The 14815-nt window shown below is 48.1% G+C and overlaps 1 protein-coding gene across 1 annotated transcript in view; it reads right to left on the bottom strand.

The window, feature by feature from the left end:
* TMC2 (transmembrane channel like 2) overlaps positions 1-13690 on the bottom strand; it is a 60173-nt gene extending 46483 nt beyond the window's left edge. The window contains exons 1-4 of the mRNA XM_019733728.3: positions 13476-13690; positions 12844-12891; positions 7112-7430; positions 4209-4361 (exon numbers count right to left, since the gene is read on the bottom strand). Coding sequence (XP_019589287.3) covers positions 4209-4361; positions 7112-7430; positions 12844-12891; positions 13476-13509 — 554 coding nt within the window. The 5' untranslated portion in view covers positions 13510-13690. The remainder of the gene's footprint in view (positions 1-4208; positions 4362-7111; positions 7431-12843; positions 12892-13475) is intronic.
* Between the last annotated feature and the right edge of the window lie 1125 nt (positions 13691-14815).

Below are 14815 nucleotides of genomic sequence, written 5' to 3'. Positions count from 1 at the left end.
GATATCACGCTATGAGATTCTGGATCTTATTTGAATCCTGTGTTTTAGCGGCGTCTTCTGCCACTGCTCCAGTGGGTGAAAGGGGTTGCTGCCTGGTTACTTCTAGGTGGAAATCCAAGTTCTTCACTTGGCCTCCTTTGACACCCAGGGCTGGGCAGGAGCTCCTTGTTACTTCTGAGCAGGGATGGGAGTTCAGCTTCCTGCCAGTTTTCCACTCACATCACCCTAAGTAGGAGGGACACCTTGCTACTGCCAGGTGGTGGTGAAAGTCCAGACTCTGCACATGGCCTCCACTGATACCATGGGGAGAGGGAGAGCTCATTGCTGCCTAGTGGGGATGAAAATCCCTGCTTTCCACTCAATCTTCTCTGACTCAACCCTGGTGGGGGTGTTGGGAGCACTATGTTATAACCTGGCAAAGGAAAATAATCTAGGCTTCTCCACTTGGCTTTTTCTGCTGGGGGGTGGGGGTGGGGCTGCTGTTTTGTTTGTGAGGTTTGGCTGGAAGAGGGTTGTTATTGTCTAGAAGTTTTCTGTCTTGCCAGGCTGTCCCTTTCCTGGTCCTGGGCCAGAGAAAGCAGACTTTTAGTCAGGAATTTTTTTGTCTATTCTTGTTGGTGTTTCTAGGTCAGCAGCTTCTCTAGTCTGGGATCCATAGGCAAAAAGAAACAAACAAACCCCGGAACTCAATGCCCGTCATTCCTTTTATCCTGAGGTTCTTAGCTACTCTGCCTTCTTCTCTCTTCCTTCTGAGTCTTCTTATATTTACTTTGTGTGTAATGTCCCAGTTTTAGTTGTAATTAGTGGGCATGTCCACTCCACCTTCCTGGAAATGGAATTCTTCATCTCTCGGAAGAAAGCAAGCAGTTTGGATAATTTTGTAATCATCAGGCAGGCTTCTGACAAAGCTGAAGGACACACCTGATTAATTCTATGATTAAAGCAAACATCCCTGACTCATGGGCACTAGAAGCTCTTTGCCAACATCATAGCCCACCTTGTGTCATTATTAATAATGTCCATCAATAATGTTTTTTCTGATTCATCTTTGTTCCCCATCTTCATCGCTCAGTGCTCAATGTAGTGTCGGGCCCAAAAGACGTTCACACTATAATAATAGCGAAGAGTACCATTTACCAATTACATATTATGTGTTGAGCATTTAATAAAAATATTTTGAATTTGTCCGAACAACTCTACGAAGTAGGTATTATTATTGCTGTTTTACAAATGAGGAGTATGAGGCTCAGAGAGGTTAAGGGGAAGGAAACCAGATGGAGAGGGATTAAATAGCCAGCCAAAGCACCCAGGTGTGGCAGAAGTGTGAATGCAGGCTTGCTCCAATTCACTTCTGTTGCTCTTTATGCCTTGCCATCCTTCTATTGTCTACGACAACTGCACCCAGGTCAACCAGCTGCCTGGGTGGCCCTGAGACTGGGTCCCCACACCATTGCTTCTAAAAAAGGAGGAGGTAGTCTGGGGATACGATCTGCTGTTGAAGACTTTACCGCCAGAAGAGGAAATTACCGTATTCCCCCCAAATAAGACCGGGTCTTATATTAATTTTTGCTCCAAAAGACACATTAGGGCGTATTTTCAGGGGATGTCTTATTTTTTCATGTACAGCAATCTACATTTATTCAAATACAGTCATGTCATCTTCTTTTGGAACTTTGTCATAACGTACTGAATACGTCCGTCTGGCTGATGATCTTAACTGGGGCTTATTTTTGGGGTAGGTCTTATTAGGCACAGGGGTGCAGTCTAGAAGGTCTAGTAATTCTGGAGAGGTGATTACAAATTAAGAGGGCAGGTTCTGGAGCCAGAATTCCTGAGTTCAAATCCTGGCCAGGCCACTTAACTCATTGTGTGACCTTGGGTAAATTACTTGATTGCTCTGTGCCTCGGTTTGCTCATCAGTAAAATGGGGACAGCAATAATAGTACCTATGCCACAGCGTGGTTATGAGGATTAAATGAATTGTTATACATACAACACTGAGAACAGTGCCTGACACATAGGGAGCGCTCAGCTATATACCAAAAGGAAAGAACAATAGACTATGAATAAGACGTGGTTCTGTAGACAAGAGCACCCCGTCAGGTGAGGGGACAGTGCCTTGGGGATGAGAGGGGCAGTACGTAACTCAGCCTGAATGTGGAGAGGGGCAATGGGGACTTCCCTGCAAAGGGGGTGTAGGAAGTAGCCAGGTAGGCTGGCAGAAAGGAAACACCTTCTAGGAAGAGACACAAGCTGGAATGGAGCCCCAGAGGCAGGACAGCCTTCGACTTGAGTCTGGGAAAAGGAGTCTTGAGAGTGAAGAGGAAGGAGGAAGGTCTGGAGGGAGGAGACCACTGTTTGCCAGGGAGGCCTGCACCAGTGAGCCAGTGACAGAGACAAGTCTTTTCAGTGACTCAGCCACTTCCCACTCCCACCAAGGGAGCAACTCTATTCCTCAGGCTTGGAGGGGATTCAGACTTCTCCTCTGGGCAGCCGAATAGCACTGAGGGATTTTCACGCTTCCTGAGACTTCCAGCCAGCTGGAGATCTCATTTCCATAAGCATCAAGGTTGCTCTTTTTCCACTGTTAATAAAAGATGTGTTCAGGTGACACCTGAGTGGGAGTGAGGCTCTGTTAGAGTGACAGATGACAGTTCTGCTTTGGCTAATAGGAGGAAGAAGCAGGCCCTGAGGGAGGAGGGAGAGGAGACTCAGACAAAGGGAGACAGCCACTGCCTGGAGGAGTACCTACAGCTCAAACTGTAGCCATTTAATGCAATATATTTAAAAGATTATAATTTCAACATGTAATTAATATAAAAATTACGAATGAGAGATTTTTACATTCTTTCTGCACTGTCTTTAGAAGCCACAGTTTATCTGGCACCACATGTGATGATTTAAATTTAAATAAATAAAAATAAAAATTCAGTACCGAGTCGCACCACCGACTTTTCAAGTGCTCAGTAGCTACATGTGGCTATTGGCTACTCTAGTAGTACAGGCTTAGAGCATTTCCATTATCCCAGAAAGTTCTGTGGGTCAGCACGGGCCTGGAGGCACTCCAGGGAGGCAGTTCTCCTGGCAGCCGAGTAGGAAACAACATAATAATTTGCAGGACAGTGGAGTGAGCTCTGCCTGATCCCTTGTCAGGGTCTGCACTGTGTTTGTGCAGCCAGCAGCTTTGCTGTGCTTCTTGGGGGCAAATGTGAGGTCCAACATAGGGCCGCCAAATTCTTCTACGAAAGGAAGAGGGAGGTGTTTGACTGGAGCAATGAGGAAACTCAGGTGTGAGAGAAGCCAGGGAAAAAGGATTTATAGAGAGTAAAGGGGAAAAGGAGTGTCACCCCCACCCTCTGGCAGAAACACTGAGGGAAGACTTAGGGGAGACTCAAGAATCATAAAATGCTTAGTGTGCCAGCCTGCTATATGGAAATCAGAGAAGCGACTGAGTTGACAATACGAGTCAGGGGCCTGGGTACGAGGCTGGAGCAATATTCACAGAGCATCCTTGTAAGCCTGGCTCTGCGTTAGGCATTTGGGACACAAGAGTAACAGACAGATGCTCTCTCTGCTTTCCACAATCGGGAGTGTGCTACACATAGATTTTGTGTTCTTAAAGAACACAAGAGAGGTCTGAACTGGCTGAGGGAGGGGTTTGTAGAAAGCTCCTGAGGAAGGCTTGTCTGTGTTGGGTTGTGAGGAAGGTGCAGAAGCCACCAGATGAGGTAGGGCACGAGACAGAAGGAGCGGCCAGGCAGGGGACGGGTCGAGCGGAGGCTGGAGCACCATCATCCTGTGCCTCCCACCTGACCTTGCTCGCTGGCCAACAGCAGGGCCTCAGTCAACAGTTCTGGCTCTCGCTTGTCTTGGCTGTAACAGCAACCCTCCCTCAGCAATCCACCTCCCCGCATGTGTGGCTGGTGGCTAGTGTGTTGGACAGCACGGCTGCAGAGGACTTCCAGCTGGAAACCCTGTCCTGTGATGACGCTCAGCATCTCACAGACAAGACTGTGTGCTCAGTGCCACAAAATTCAAGTTCTTGTGTGCACTCCCCAGCTGGTGCTGGGGACAGAGGGGGACCAACGCAGAGTGGGTGGGTGAATCCCCCTCCCTGTCGAGCCCCCTTGGGGCAGAGAGGAGGAGAGGACTACTGTGCCCAGAAGGAGTGAGCAGCAGGAGGTCCCGGTTGAGCAGCACCCGCTCACCTGAGCTCCGCGAGCTTCTTCGCCATGGGCCAGGGCTTGTTGCGCATGGTGGTAATGAGCTTCTTCTTCTCTTCCACCTGCTCCAGGATCTGGGCCAGCTCCTCCTCAGACAGAGACTCCCCTCCAGAGGCGCTGGAGGCTGAGGAGGGCAACCTGGAAGAGAGCCAGGGTGAGCAGAGGAGAGTGAAAAGGAGGTGAGTGTGGAATGCGCAGGAGCCCGCAGCGAGGCGGGTGGGCTGTGCTCCCAAGCTCACAGCTCTGACCCCCATCGCAGCCTGTGCCTCGGTGACTCCCACGGCCTGTCAGAGAGAGGAGGCCACAACGCTGTCCAGTCGCCCAAGTCACTGGGAAGGCTGCTTCCCCAAACTGGATTTCTGTGGGTGCTCCCCACATATCACAATCCAGTACAGTGCGGCCCAGGAGAAATATAACGTGAACCACATACTGTAATTTAAAATTTGCTAATAGCCACATTAAAATGGTGAAAGGAAATGGGTAAAATTGATTTTAATAATGCATTTAATTTAATCCAATACCTTAAAAATGATAATTTAAAAATGTAATCAATATAGAAATTATGAATGAGATATTTTACGTTCTTTGTGTACTGTCTTTAAAATTCGGTGTTCATCTTATATTCACAGTGTGTGTCAATTCAGACATCAAATTTTCAGTGAATGTATTTGATCTGTATTTGAATTTCATAAAATTTATAGTTGAAATAGTAGATGCACATACCCCCATTGTTTGAGACATACTTAAAGGTCTCCTGATAGACGCCCGACTACCAGTGCCATGGTAGGTAGGTAGGTTAAAAAAATAAAAAGTTCCCTGATACGTGATTCGAATAGCAGAATATCATTTTCCTTGGACATTCGCATCTGCATTGACAAAATTAGTTTGTCTTTTTGTTTTTTTTTAGAAGAAATGCTTTGGCTTCAAAGTAAAATTGATTTCAAAACTACATCTGTCTATCCACGTTAAGTAAATTCACTAACTCTTGTGTCAATGCAGCAATATTAACATCGAATTAAAATTAAATTAGAAATTCAGTTTCCTGGTCACATTAGCTGCATTTCAAGTGCCCGACGTGTGGCTGGTGGCTAGTGTGTTGGACAGCCCGGCTGCAGAGGACTTCCAGCTGGAAACCCTGTCCTGTGATGACCCTTAGCATCTCACAGACAAGACTGTGTGCTCAGCTGCCACAAAATTCAACTTCTTGTTTGTGCTTCTCACAGCCTCCTTCACTCATAAGAATGGTGACTCTCAGCTGAGCTGACAGCAGCCAGGGGTTGGAGGGTGGTGAGGAAGAGGCTGGAGAAGGGTTGTGCCAGGACCGCCTTCTCAGCAAGGATCATAAATGGAAATATCGGAATGTGGGCTTGGTTACCGCAGGTTTTAGAGACCAGTTTGCAGCAGCCTCCATGAGTTTTAACTTCTGATGAACTCCTGAGGAGCAAAGGAGAAGTCGTAGGAAGGAGGTGGAGAGGAGGGGGCCTAGAGCACAGGGATTTTTTTGCCACACCTCATGCACACCCCATGATATCTGCCTTTGAGTCTTTGCATAGGGTGTTCTCTCAGTCTGGGGGTCATTCAGCCATTGCTTGTTCAAATTCCACCTGTGCTTTACAAGCCGTACTGAAATGCTTCTCTTCATGGAGGAAGGCTGGTGCCCAGCACCCCATCAAATCCTTCCTCATATGCGTGTTGCTTCCTGCCTTGTCTTATGCTCTATCTCCCCTGATAGACTGTAGGCATCCGGGGGACAGGGTTGAATCTTTTTCATCTCTCTGTGCCCTGCCATGGTGTCAGCCGAAAATAGCATGAAGGAGTCTCTGACCCTACCCCTTATTTACATCTGCCATTCAGACACTTGTGGTCCATTTACGATGGTGCAGCTTCCCTCTAAAATTCAGGACACCCTGGGACCCATCGAAGGTGCATCCAAGTTCTCTTTAAATTACTAAGGGCACTATGCATCCTTTACCTTGTTAGCTCATGTCCAGGGACAACCAGACAGCAGGCTAAAGCCCTAACAAGTCAGGGAGGGCTGGCATGGTTGACAGAAGAAATCCGCGGCCCCATCTGTCTGGGTAAAGGTGGAGGGGTACAGTGGGTAATGACTGAGGGTTTGTTGGAACCCAGAGGGAATTTCAACTTCACCATCATCCTTATACCTCCAACTGTTTCAAAAGCCTCCCCACCCATATCCAACAGGGATTCTTAAAACATCCTGAGAAGTGTAAAGCAAAAGAGGGAGGCAAAGAGAGGGAAATGTCCCACCAAAATTGGGAGCAGAACATGGAACTAAAATCCCGACTTGCTGATTCTGTAGACTGGTTCTGTCCACCAAGCCATGTGTGCTCATGTCAATGAACAAAGGAAAGACATAAAGCAAACCCCAAATCCTAGAACTTCAGAGCTGCTGGAATGCCTCAAGTTCTTCTAGATCAATGCCTCATTTCACAGAAGAGGACATGTCTCCAGGTTGGGAAAACGCTGTGTGTAAGGCACTCTGATGAGTCCTAAACCCAATTTTGTTCATTTCCCTCAGCTCCTTTGCAAGAGCTGTGGTGAGTCACCTGCTGGAATTCAGGAGACTTCCATTCAGTCCCTCCCTGCTGCCATGTCACCTCCCAGTTGGAGCTTCTGCTTGTACTGGTTTGACATGAGGCTTTGGAGCCGAGAGTGCCCAGGGACTTCTCCACCTGGATGGCCGTGACCCTCCTCCTGGTTCTGCCCCAGGTGAGGAGAGCTGGGAGATGGCAAAGGCAGGGGAAAAAGAGAGCAGGGGCTGCCTAGTCATGAGGGAGGGGACATGGGCCCCTCATCAGAGGAAGGAGAAGGGCTGATAGAAGAGGGAGAGCATGATTGAAAACACACCTGAGTCAGTCAAAACACACCTGTGTTTCTTCCGCTGCTTCTGTGTCTCCTCCTTCTTCAGCACCTCCTTTTCCTTCTTTGGGGGTGTTCTCTGCTCCTTGAGGGAAGTCCTTCCATTTCTCTTTCTCCTCCCCTCTCGGGTCCTCTCCACAGTGCTCCGCTCCTGTTCCCCCAGCTCCTCTCGGTGTCTCCTGCTTTCCACCTGCTTCCTCCGGGGGGAGCCCGCCCTTGGGCTGCCCCTGGGCTGCTCCTTCTGGCCAGGCAGGGCTCCACGCCTGCCTGCTGCACCCTCGGCTTTAGGGGCCTGCTTCCTGGAGGGTCTCCTCTCAGACCTGTCACCTGCAGGGGCAGAAAATGGACAATTCTGGCCTCATGGACTCAACCCCAGGAAAGTGCCCCTAGGTGTGAGAAATCAGATGTTCAAGATGTTTCCTAGAACTTGTTGGCTCCAAGGGCCACCTCTTTTGGAGTCTCTGGTCTCGGATGAAAATTAGTGTCTCCCTCCTTTGACTGGGTGGCATTCCCACACTTTGTCTAACCTGAGGTAAGAGATCTAGGCACACGCCTGTCCTCTTCTTGGGTGACAGCCCCTTGGGGTCAGAGCTGAGTCATCTCTTGACCCCAGGGTCAAGGCCAAGCATGCTAAGGCTGGACCACTGAGACAGGAAGGGCCAGGCTGGCCCCACTCTCCAGGGGCTGCCCCCTCGTGTGCCCTGGGCTGGCATGAGGGAAGGGACAGAAGGTAAGAGCAGCAGAGCCAGTTCACGTTCTGTTCCTCCAAACTCCGCAGGGCCGCAGGTTCAGCCAAGAGGCAGAAGGAGAGAGGCACAATGTGGGCAAGAGCCTTTATTGTATTTTTGGAGGGAAGGAATCAGTGAGGTAGGCAGGCTTAGGGTGGGCTGGTTTGAATAATTTCGAAAAGACCCAGAATAGCTAACATAATATTGAAGGAGAACAACAAAGATGGAAGATGGACACTGTCCAACTTTAAGACTTACTATAGAGCTGTAGCAATCGAGACAGTGTGGCATTAGTGAAACAATAGACAAATAAATCAATGGACTAGAGTAGAGAGCCCAGAAATAGACCCACATAAATACAGCCAACTAAGCTTTGACAAAAAAGCAAAGGCAATTCAACAGAGATTGTCTGTTTCACAAAATGGTGCTGGAAACAATTGGACATTATTACATCACATGCAAAATAAATAAATAAATAAATAAATAAATAAATATCTAGACACAGACCTCAGAGCTTTCACACAAGTTAACTTAAAATGGATCATAGATCTAAATATAAAATGCACAACTATAAAACTCTTAGAAGATAATATAAGAGAAAATTTAGGTGATCTTGGGTTTTGCTCAAGATCTTTGGCCCTCAGATCTTGGGTTTTTGACATTTTGGATACAATACCAAAAGCATGATCCATGAAAGGAAAAACTGATAAGTTAGATTTCATTAAAATTAAAAAGTTCTGCTCTGCAAAAGACATTGTCAAGAAAATGAAAAGAGAAGCCCCAGGCTGGAAGAAAATATTTGCAAAACACACATCTGACAAAGGATCTGTATCCAAAGTATACAAAGGACAAGTAAAACTCAACAATAAGAAAATAACTCAATGTAAAATGGGTGAAAAATCTGAATAGATACCTCATGCATTTGTCAAAACTCATACACAACAAAGAGTGAGCCCTAATGTAAACTGTGGACTTTAGCTAATAATAATGCGTGAATATTGATTCATCAGTTATAACAAATGCACAGTGTTGTGCTCGCTTCAGCAGCACATATACAAATGCACAGTGTTAATTATAGGAGAAGCTGTGGGGCAGGAGAGAGGGGAAGAAAGAAGATTGTGTCTGGTAACTCTCTGTGGTTTCTGCGTAATTTTTCTGTACATCTAAAACTGTTCAGCTTGGCCTGAAGAATGACCACAAGGGCAAGCTGGGAACTGAAACCATCTACCCCACGCTCAGCTTGCACGTGGAGAACCCAAACTACACTTTAGTGTCTATATTAAGATGACTTGGTGCTATGCTTCTGTCTTCATTAGCATGATTATTTTTCCAGGAGTCTCCTGCCCAAGCAAATGGCTTAATTGTTCATTATTGGATTTTCCCAAAGACCCATCAACTCTTCAATGAAAAGCATCACAGACAGTTTGCACCCTAAGATTCTTTGAATGTTTTGCCTCCAAATCCTGGCCTTGCTGTTTGTTGTAGACTGTTATTGTGATTCTTACCCTAATCAAGTCCCCTCCTCCTTACATTTTGAAAGAGCTGCCTTAAATCAAACTTTCAATTCTCAGTCAATTCTGACCTTATCTTCCCCTCTATGAGACTGCCGAAGTTTTGCCTGTAAGCTATAAATCAGCTTCGTCTTATGAACATGTTGTGTTCTTGATAATTTAGGGAGCCATCTTTTGACAATAACTTAGATGAATGTATTTTGTTTTAAAAAAGAAGGACTAAATGGAGGACTAAAGAAAAAAGACCATGGAAACAGAGAGCAATGAATTATAATTGGGATGGTTAGAAATGTTTCACAAAGAACTAATGTTTACTCTGAATCTTGAAGGATAAACAGGAGTTTCCCGAGAGAAGAAAGGGGTTGAGCTAGAGAAGGGGTGATGGTAGTTACAAGGTGGGGGGATTCTGGGTAGAAACAGGGGATTGAGAGCCCCCATGGAAATGCCAAGGGTCTGGGCCATGGGTGACAAAAGCAGAGCTGGGTCTCATGTACCATCTGGTGCTGGGGAAGTGAGTGTGGAAAGAGGAGATTGTCCTGAGAGCAGTACATGCCCATGGGGAGTTGGGTTGAAATCTAGAGGGCGAGGGTGTGATCCTGGAGCATGCCTTGCAGGATGTGGTCTGCATCAATGGATCACGCTAGTAGGACTGAAGAGGCTCTTGTGGGGTGGGGACACTGGCTCCCAGTCACAAAGTACTGGGGCAAGCCCCGTGAGCATGTTTGTTATGGTTGCTTTGCTGCTGTGAAGGAAAGAAGATGCACCAGTCAGCGGACTGACTTCACCACTAACCATCTCCATGTCTTTGGGACTCAGTTTCCAATTGCTGCAATTACTGCAGGAACTGATGAGATAACTGATGTAAGCACTTAGAAAAGTATTGAGTGCTATTTACAGATTCAAAAACAGATAATCCTATGTGTAACAAGACAGGTTTTCTTCATCCAGTCCTGCCCTAATCTCTTTCTTCTCCTTTTCGCCTCTATGGGAAAAGGGTTTTTGGTAAGACAATGTAGAGAAAGATTATTTAAACATAATAATAACTCATCAAAGTTAGGAAGCTGGTCAGTATCAGCCACTGAGACATGGGTTTGTCTTGTAAATTCTTTACCCCGGGGCTCTGGAAGGCTTCGGCCCCTCTTTGAGGAGGGATGTCCAGAAACAAATCCACTCCCTCCAAAGACATGGGATCGTGTGTGAGAAAGTGTGTGTCACTGCAGCTGTGACCCTTGGGAGACCCTAGAACTGAGCTAGGCTCTCAAAGAGCACAGACGAGTAGAGGGAGTGGGTGAGGGATTAAAGAGAAGAGTCTTTGGGCCTCTGTCCAAGACCCAGCTCCATATTGCTTGAAAAGACTGGATAAGAAAGTCAACATATGTTTTCATCCTCTTCTAAACTCTAGGGGTCCTCCTCAGTCAGCTAATAAAATGTTTTCTTTTTGGTAACAAACTGTACCAAGAACTCTTGGTATAGTTAACTATACAGATAACTTGGAGGGTTCATACATTTTTCCCCAAGCTACAATGCCTGTTGTCATCTCATTTCACAATTGAACAAAATTCATGTGGAATATGGAAAGCAAGCCTGAATTTGCCCTTCAATCTTCCCCAACCTCTCCTGAACAGAAAACTAGCTGCTGTTTTAGTTGTTGTTGTTGCTGTTTTATAGTCAGTTTTGAATAGACTCCACAAAATGCATTATTTAGGAGCTAGAAAGACAGCTAGCTGCCACATTAGGAAGCCCTCCAGGCCAGCATGCTCTCTCTTACATGTAGCAGGAGAAGCTGCAAGGCCCACGAGGTCCAGCTCACCCTCCGACTCGGGATCTTAATAGTTCAGTGCATTTACAAAATGATACGGGAGAAGGGAGAGTTCTGACCCTCCTTTTCAACTAATGGAATAGCAAAATGTTTTTATTTTGAGAAAAAGCCCTTTGCCTTATCAGAGATTATTTTCTCCTTGTAGAACTTAAGTTAAAAGAAGAGGATATCAGGTCCCTTCAGTGGTGATGTCACAGATTTTTAAACAGAAATCTTTGTGTAATTGGGTTTCAGTTAATGGAGTCCCATTACCTAACTTCACGGCATCCTTTGACCATTTGGATCCCTGAAGTGAAAAGTCCGACCCATTTCCTCTTTTCTATGGGGAAGGCAAAATGGCAAAGGGTGAAGGGTGTGTGTGTGTGTGTGTGTGTGTGTGTGTGTGTGTGTGTGTGTGTGTCATATTTCAGTAGGACAGTTTGTGCTTTAGGCAAAACAACTTTCCATTTCAGTCCTGCCCAAGGACCATTTGCCCATAGGTGACCCCCACAAGGCCAGCTCCTTCAGCTGAGGTGGAGGGGGAGCCAGGATGGGTGCAAAAGGGACAGGGACTAGAGGACAACAGGGGGGATGGAATGTGGAGAACCAGGCCCAAGCATTCTGCAAACTCACCAACAGAGGTGACCTTCCATGAGGACTGGTTTCGCATCCAGCCACACAGAGGCACGTTTTCTCACCCTAGCTTACATGTGCCTGGAGGGGGAAGTAAGGACTGGATGGGGGTGGGGGAGGAAGGTGGGAAGGGGGTAGGGGGTGGATAGAGAGGTAGGGATTGGGACCAAGGGGCAGATGGAGTGTTGAATTGCCAGTGGTGCCTCCCTCCTGCCCAGAGCCCTGGCTCCTCTACATGATCTGCTCTTGGATCTCCCCACTTGTCACAGAGCTGCCTCCCCAAGGACTCAGGCCCCCCCGGCGGTGGGGGAGCAGTGGGTGACAAGAGGAGGGAAGGGCTTGGTAGAGAAGGCCGATGAGGTGGATCCTAGAGCCGGCTTCTCCACGTACCTCATGCCGCGACAAGTCCCAGAATCTCCGGGAGTGAGATTCTGTTTCCTCCTCTACAAGTGGGTCCCTGTCTGGGATTCGAGGAGGAGAAAATGGCAACAGATACACAACACGTCTCGTGACATGAAGTGTAGGACACTCATCCTGTGGGCGTGGCTCCTGCCTTCTTAACGGCAGTGAGGGTCTTCTCTCCTGCCTAGGACTTCCTTTGGCTTTTCCTGGGGCAGGTCAGCCCCTCTCCAGGTAAAGCCCTCACCAGCTCACAGAAGAGCTGTGGCCACAGTCCTGATGGGAAGGAGGTCAAGCACCCACTACTGCTGGTACTTTGTGGAGGTTAAGAGGGTGCCATCTGGAGTCAGGTGGCCTGGGTGTGAGTCCCGGCTCTGCCACCTACCAGCTGCCTGGATCTCGCATCCCTGCCCCCAGGCTGGTAAGTGTTTACTGCTTCCGGAGACTCAACTCAAAGTGTCACTAACTCTGGACGTCTCCCCTGACACCCAGGGCTGAAGGCAGGCCCTCTGTGTGCAGCATCTGCCCCTTCCCCAATTAAACCTCCTCTTTGGGAGGGTTCCTTATAAAGAGAGGGAGGGAGGAGGGAAGAGGGAGGGAAGACATGGTGGCTGGACTGCCAGCCTGAGCTGGCATTGCAGGCGCCCCAGGAACGCGTCACCCCATCTCACCTGTACCTGGAGAGCCGCTCCTCGAGCTGCCTCTCACTGCACCTCCTGCTGCAAGAGATGGACAGGGATGAATGGCTGGTCTCTGGAAAGTCCCCCTCCCTGTACCACCCCATTTCACCGTGAGAATCCTCCACTGGTTTACAGCTGCCTCAGACGGGAACCTGGTTTCCATTATTTTACTAACAAGCTCCAGAGTCCCTGGTCTTGACATTTCTCTGACACCCTGGCAAAGTCATGAGGTCAGAACATCCCCACAGCTCCCTGCCAGAGACAGACAGACAGACAGAGAAATCAACTGAAGGGATTGCTAAGGAAAGGTGATTCTAACTCAGGCAGCCAGAGGCTGAAAGACCCCGGTGGCTCTGACAGCTTCTGCCCTCAACATTCACGCAGGCACTTTGTACACGTTGTTTTTAATCCCTCCAAAGGCCCTGCAAGGAACGGTGGCTGCCTTCATCTCGCGAGGCAAGAAGAGGTTGGATAACCAGACTGAGGTGGCTCAGTGGGCAAGTGGGAGTACCTGCACTCAAACCCGGGTCCCTGAGCCTCTTAAGACCCCTTCTGCTTCCCTGTCTCGGGCTGCTGCCCAGTAAATCTATGGGTGGGCCCCGTGGAGATGGGGACCGACTTACCTTCCTCCCCCAGGCCCTTTAGGTGACGGCTCATGGTCAGTAGGACTGGCTCAGCCCCCACATGGACTCACGCGGCTTGCTGGAACACAGGAACATTCAGCCTGGCATGCTTTCCTGCCCTCATGGTGGCTGGCCTCCCTTCCGAGCTGCCAGCAGCCAGGGCTCCGTGGCTTGAGATTGAATGCAGAAATGAGTGAAGTGTGGGGACAGACAGGAAGGAGGTGAGGCGATGAGTTCCCAGTCCTTCAATCCGGCTGCACACTCCTCAGCTCAGGTTTCCCTGCAGAGAGGCTGGCGTGGCCTCGTGTTTCAGGCATCACTTACAACGGAGGGGCCCCGAGAGGCCAGAAGCTGTCAGCTCATCTCCACTTGCACCCTGGCCAGGCGAGGTGTGAGGAGCATCCCGGGGCCCTTTCCCTCTGTCTTGTCCTTGGTTGGGACAAGGTACCAGGGAAGTTTTAGAACATTTGTGAAAGTTATCACCAGGGTCTGTTTAAAATGCAGATTCCCAGGACTACCACTGGGCATTCGAATCAGTAGGTGTAGGCAGGGCCCCCGGACTCTGCACTTTGAACCCCGATGTTGGAGCCCTGAGCCCACGCTGATGAAGTGTTCCAGCTCCTGCTGCCTGCTCACCCTGCTGGAAGCTCTGCCCACTGCTGCCGGCTTCAAAAAGGACACCTTTGGCTGCTTTGAAAACCATGACCAGAGTTTCAAAGTTGACCATCTAGAAAGCAGTCAGGCCCTGGAGGGTGGGGTTCTTAACGTGGGGGAAAACAGTATATTTTTATTTTTCCTAGCCTTTGAGTGAAATTTAGCATTTCCCTAAAAAGGTGTGACTTTTGTTCCCAGTAGAAGTCATGGATCTTTTCACAGCGCAGTAATCTGTTGGGGATATCTCAAAATATCAGTTATGCTGCCACTAGATCTTATTAATTATTAGGAAGCATACGTGTCATTATGTGACATGTTTTAAAAACTATTTTGATACCTATTTCAGGATTGTAGGCCTCCTTTGTAACCCCAGTATTTTATCTTATGGGTTTTAAATTAATGTTCTAAGAAGAAGTCTATGGATGTCATCAGGATTCTGTGACACTGTAGGATTAAGAACCTGCCCCAAGGTAAGTCTCACATGAGTGTCCAGACAGACTCAGCCTTGGACCCTCTGGCAACTTTGGCGAAGGGAAGGAGCAAAATAACCCCCACATGTTTGGTCTAAAATGCATACATGGCAGTTCAGCTCAAGCTTTAAGATGTCACCTCATCTCTCTGATCTGATGGTTCCTGCCGCACCTTCCTAACCCCAGAGTACAAGGGCAGTGAGGGGACCCTCAGTT

The sequence above is a fragment of the Rhinolophus sinicus genome, chromosome 13 (genome assembly GCF_057876585.1).
Source record: "Rhinolophus sinicus isolate RSI-liver-muscle chromosome 13, RSI-T2T, whole genome shotgun sequence".
Classification (NCBI taxonomy): domain Eukaryota; kingdom Metazoa; phylum Chordata; class Mammalia; order Chiroptera; family Rhinolophidae; genus Rhinolophus; species Rhinolophus sinicus.
The sequence above is the reverse complement of the archived record's forward strand: the minus strand, read 5'-3'. Positions and strand labels throughout refer to the sequence as shown.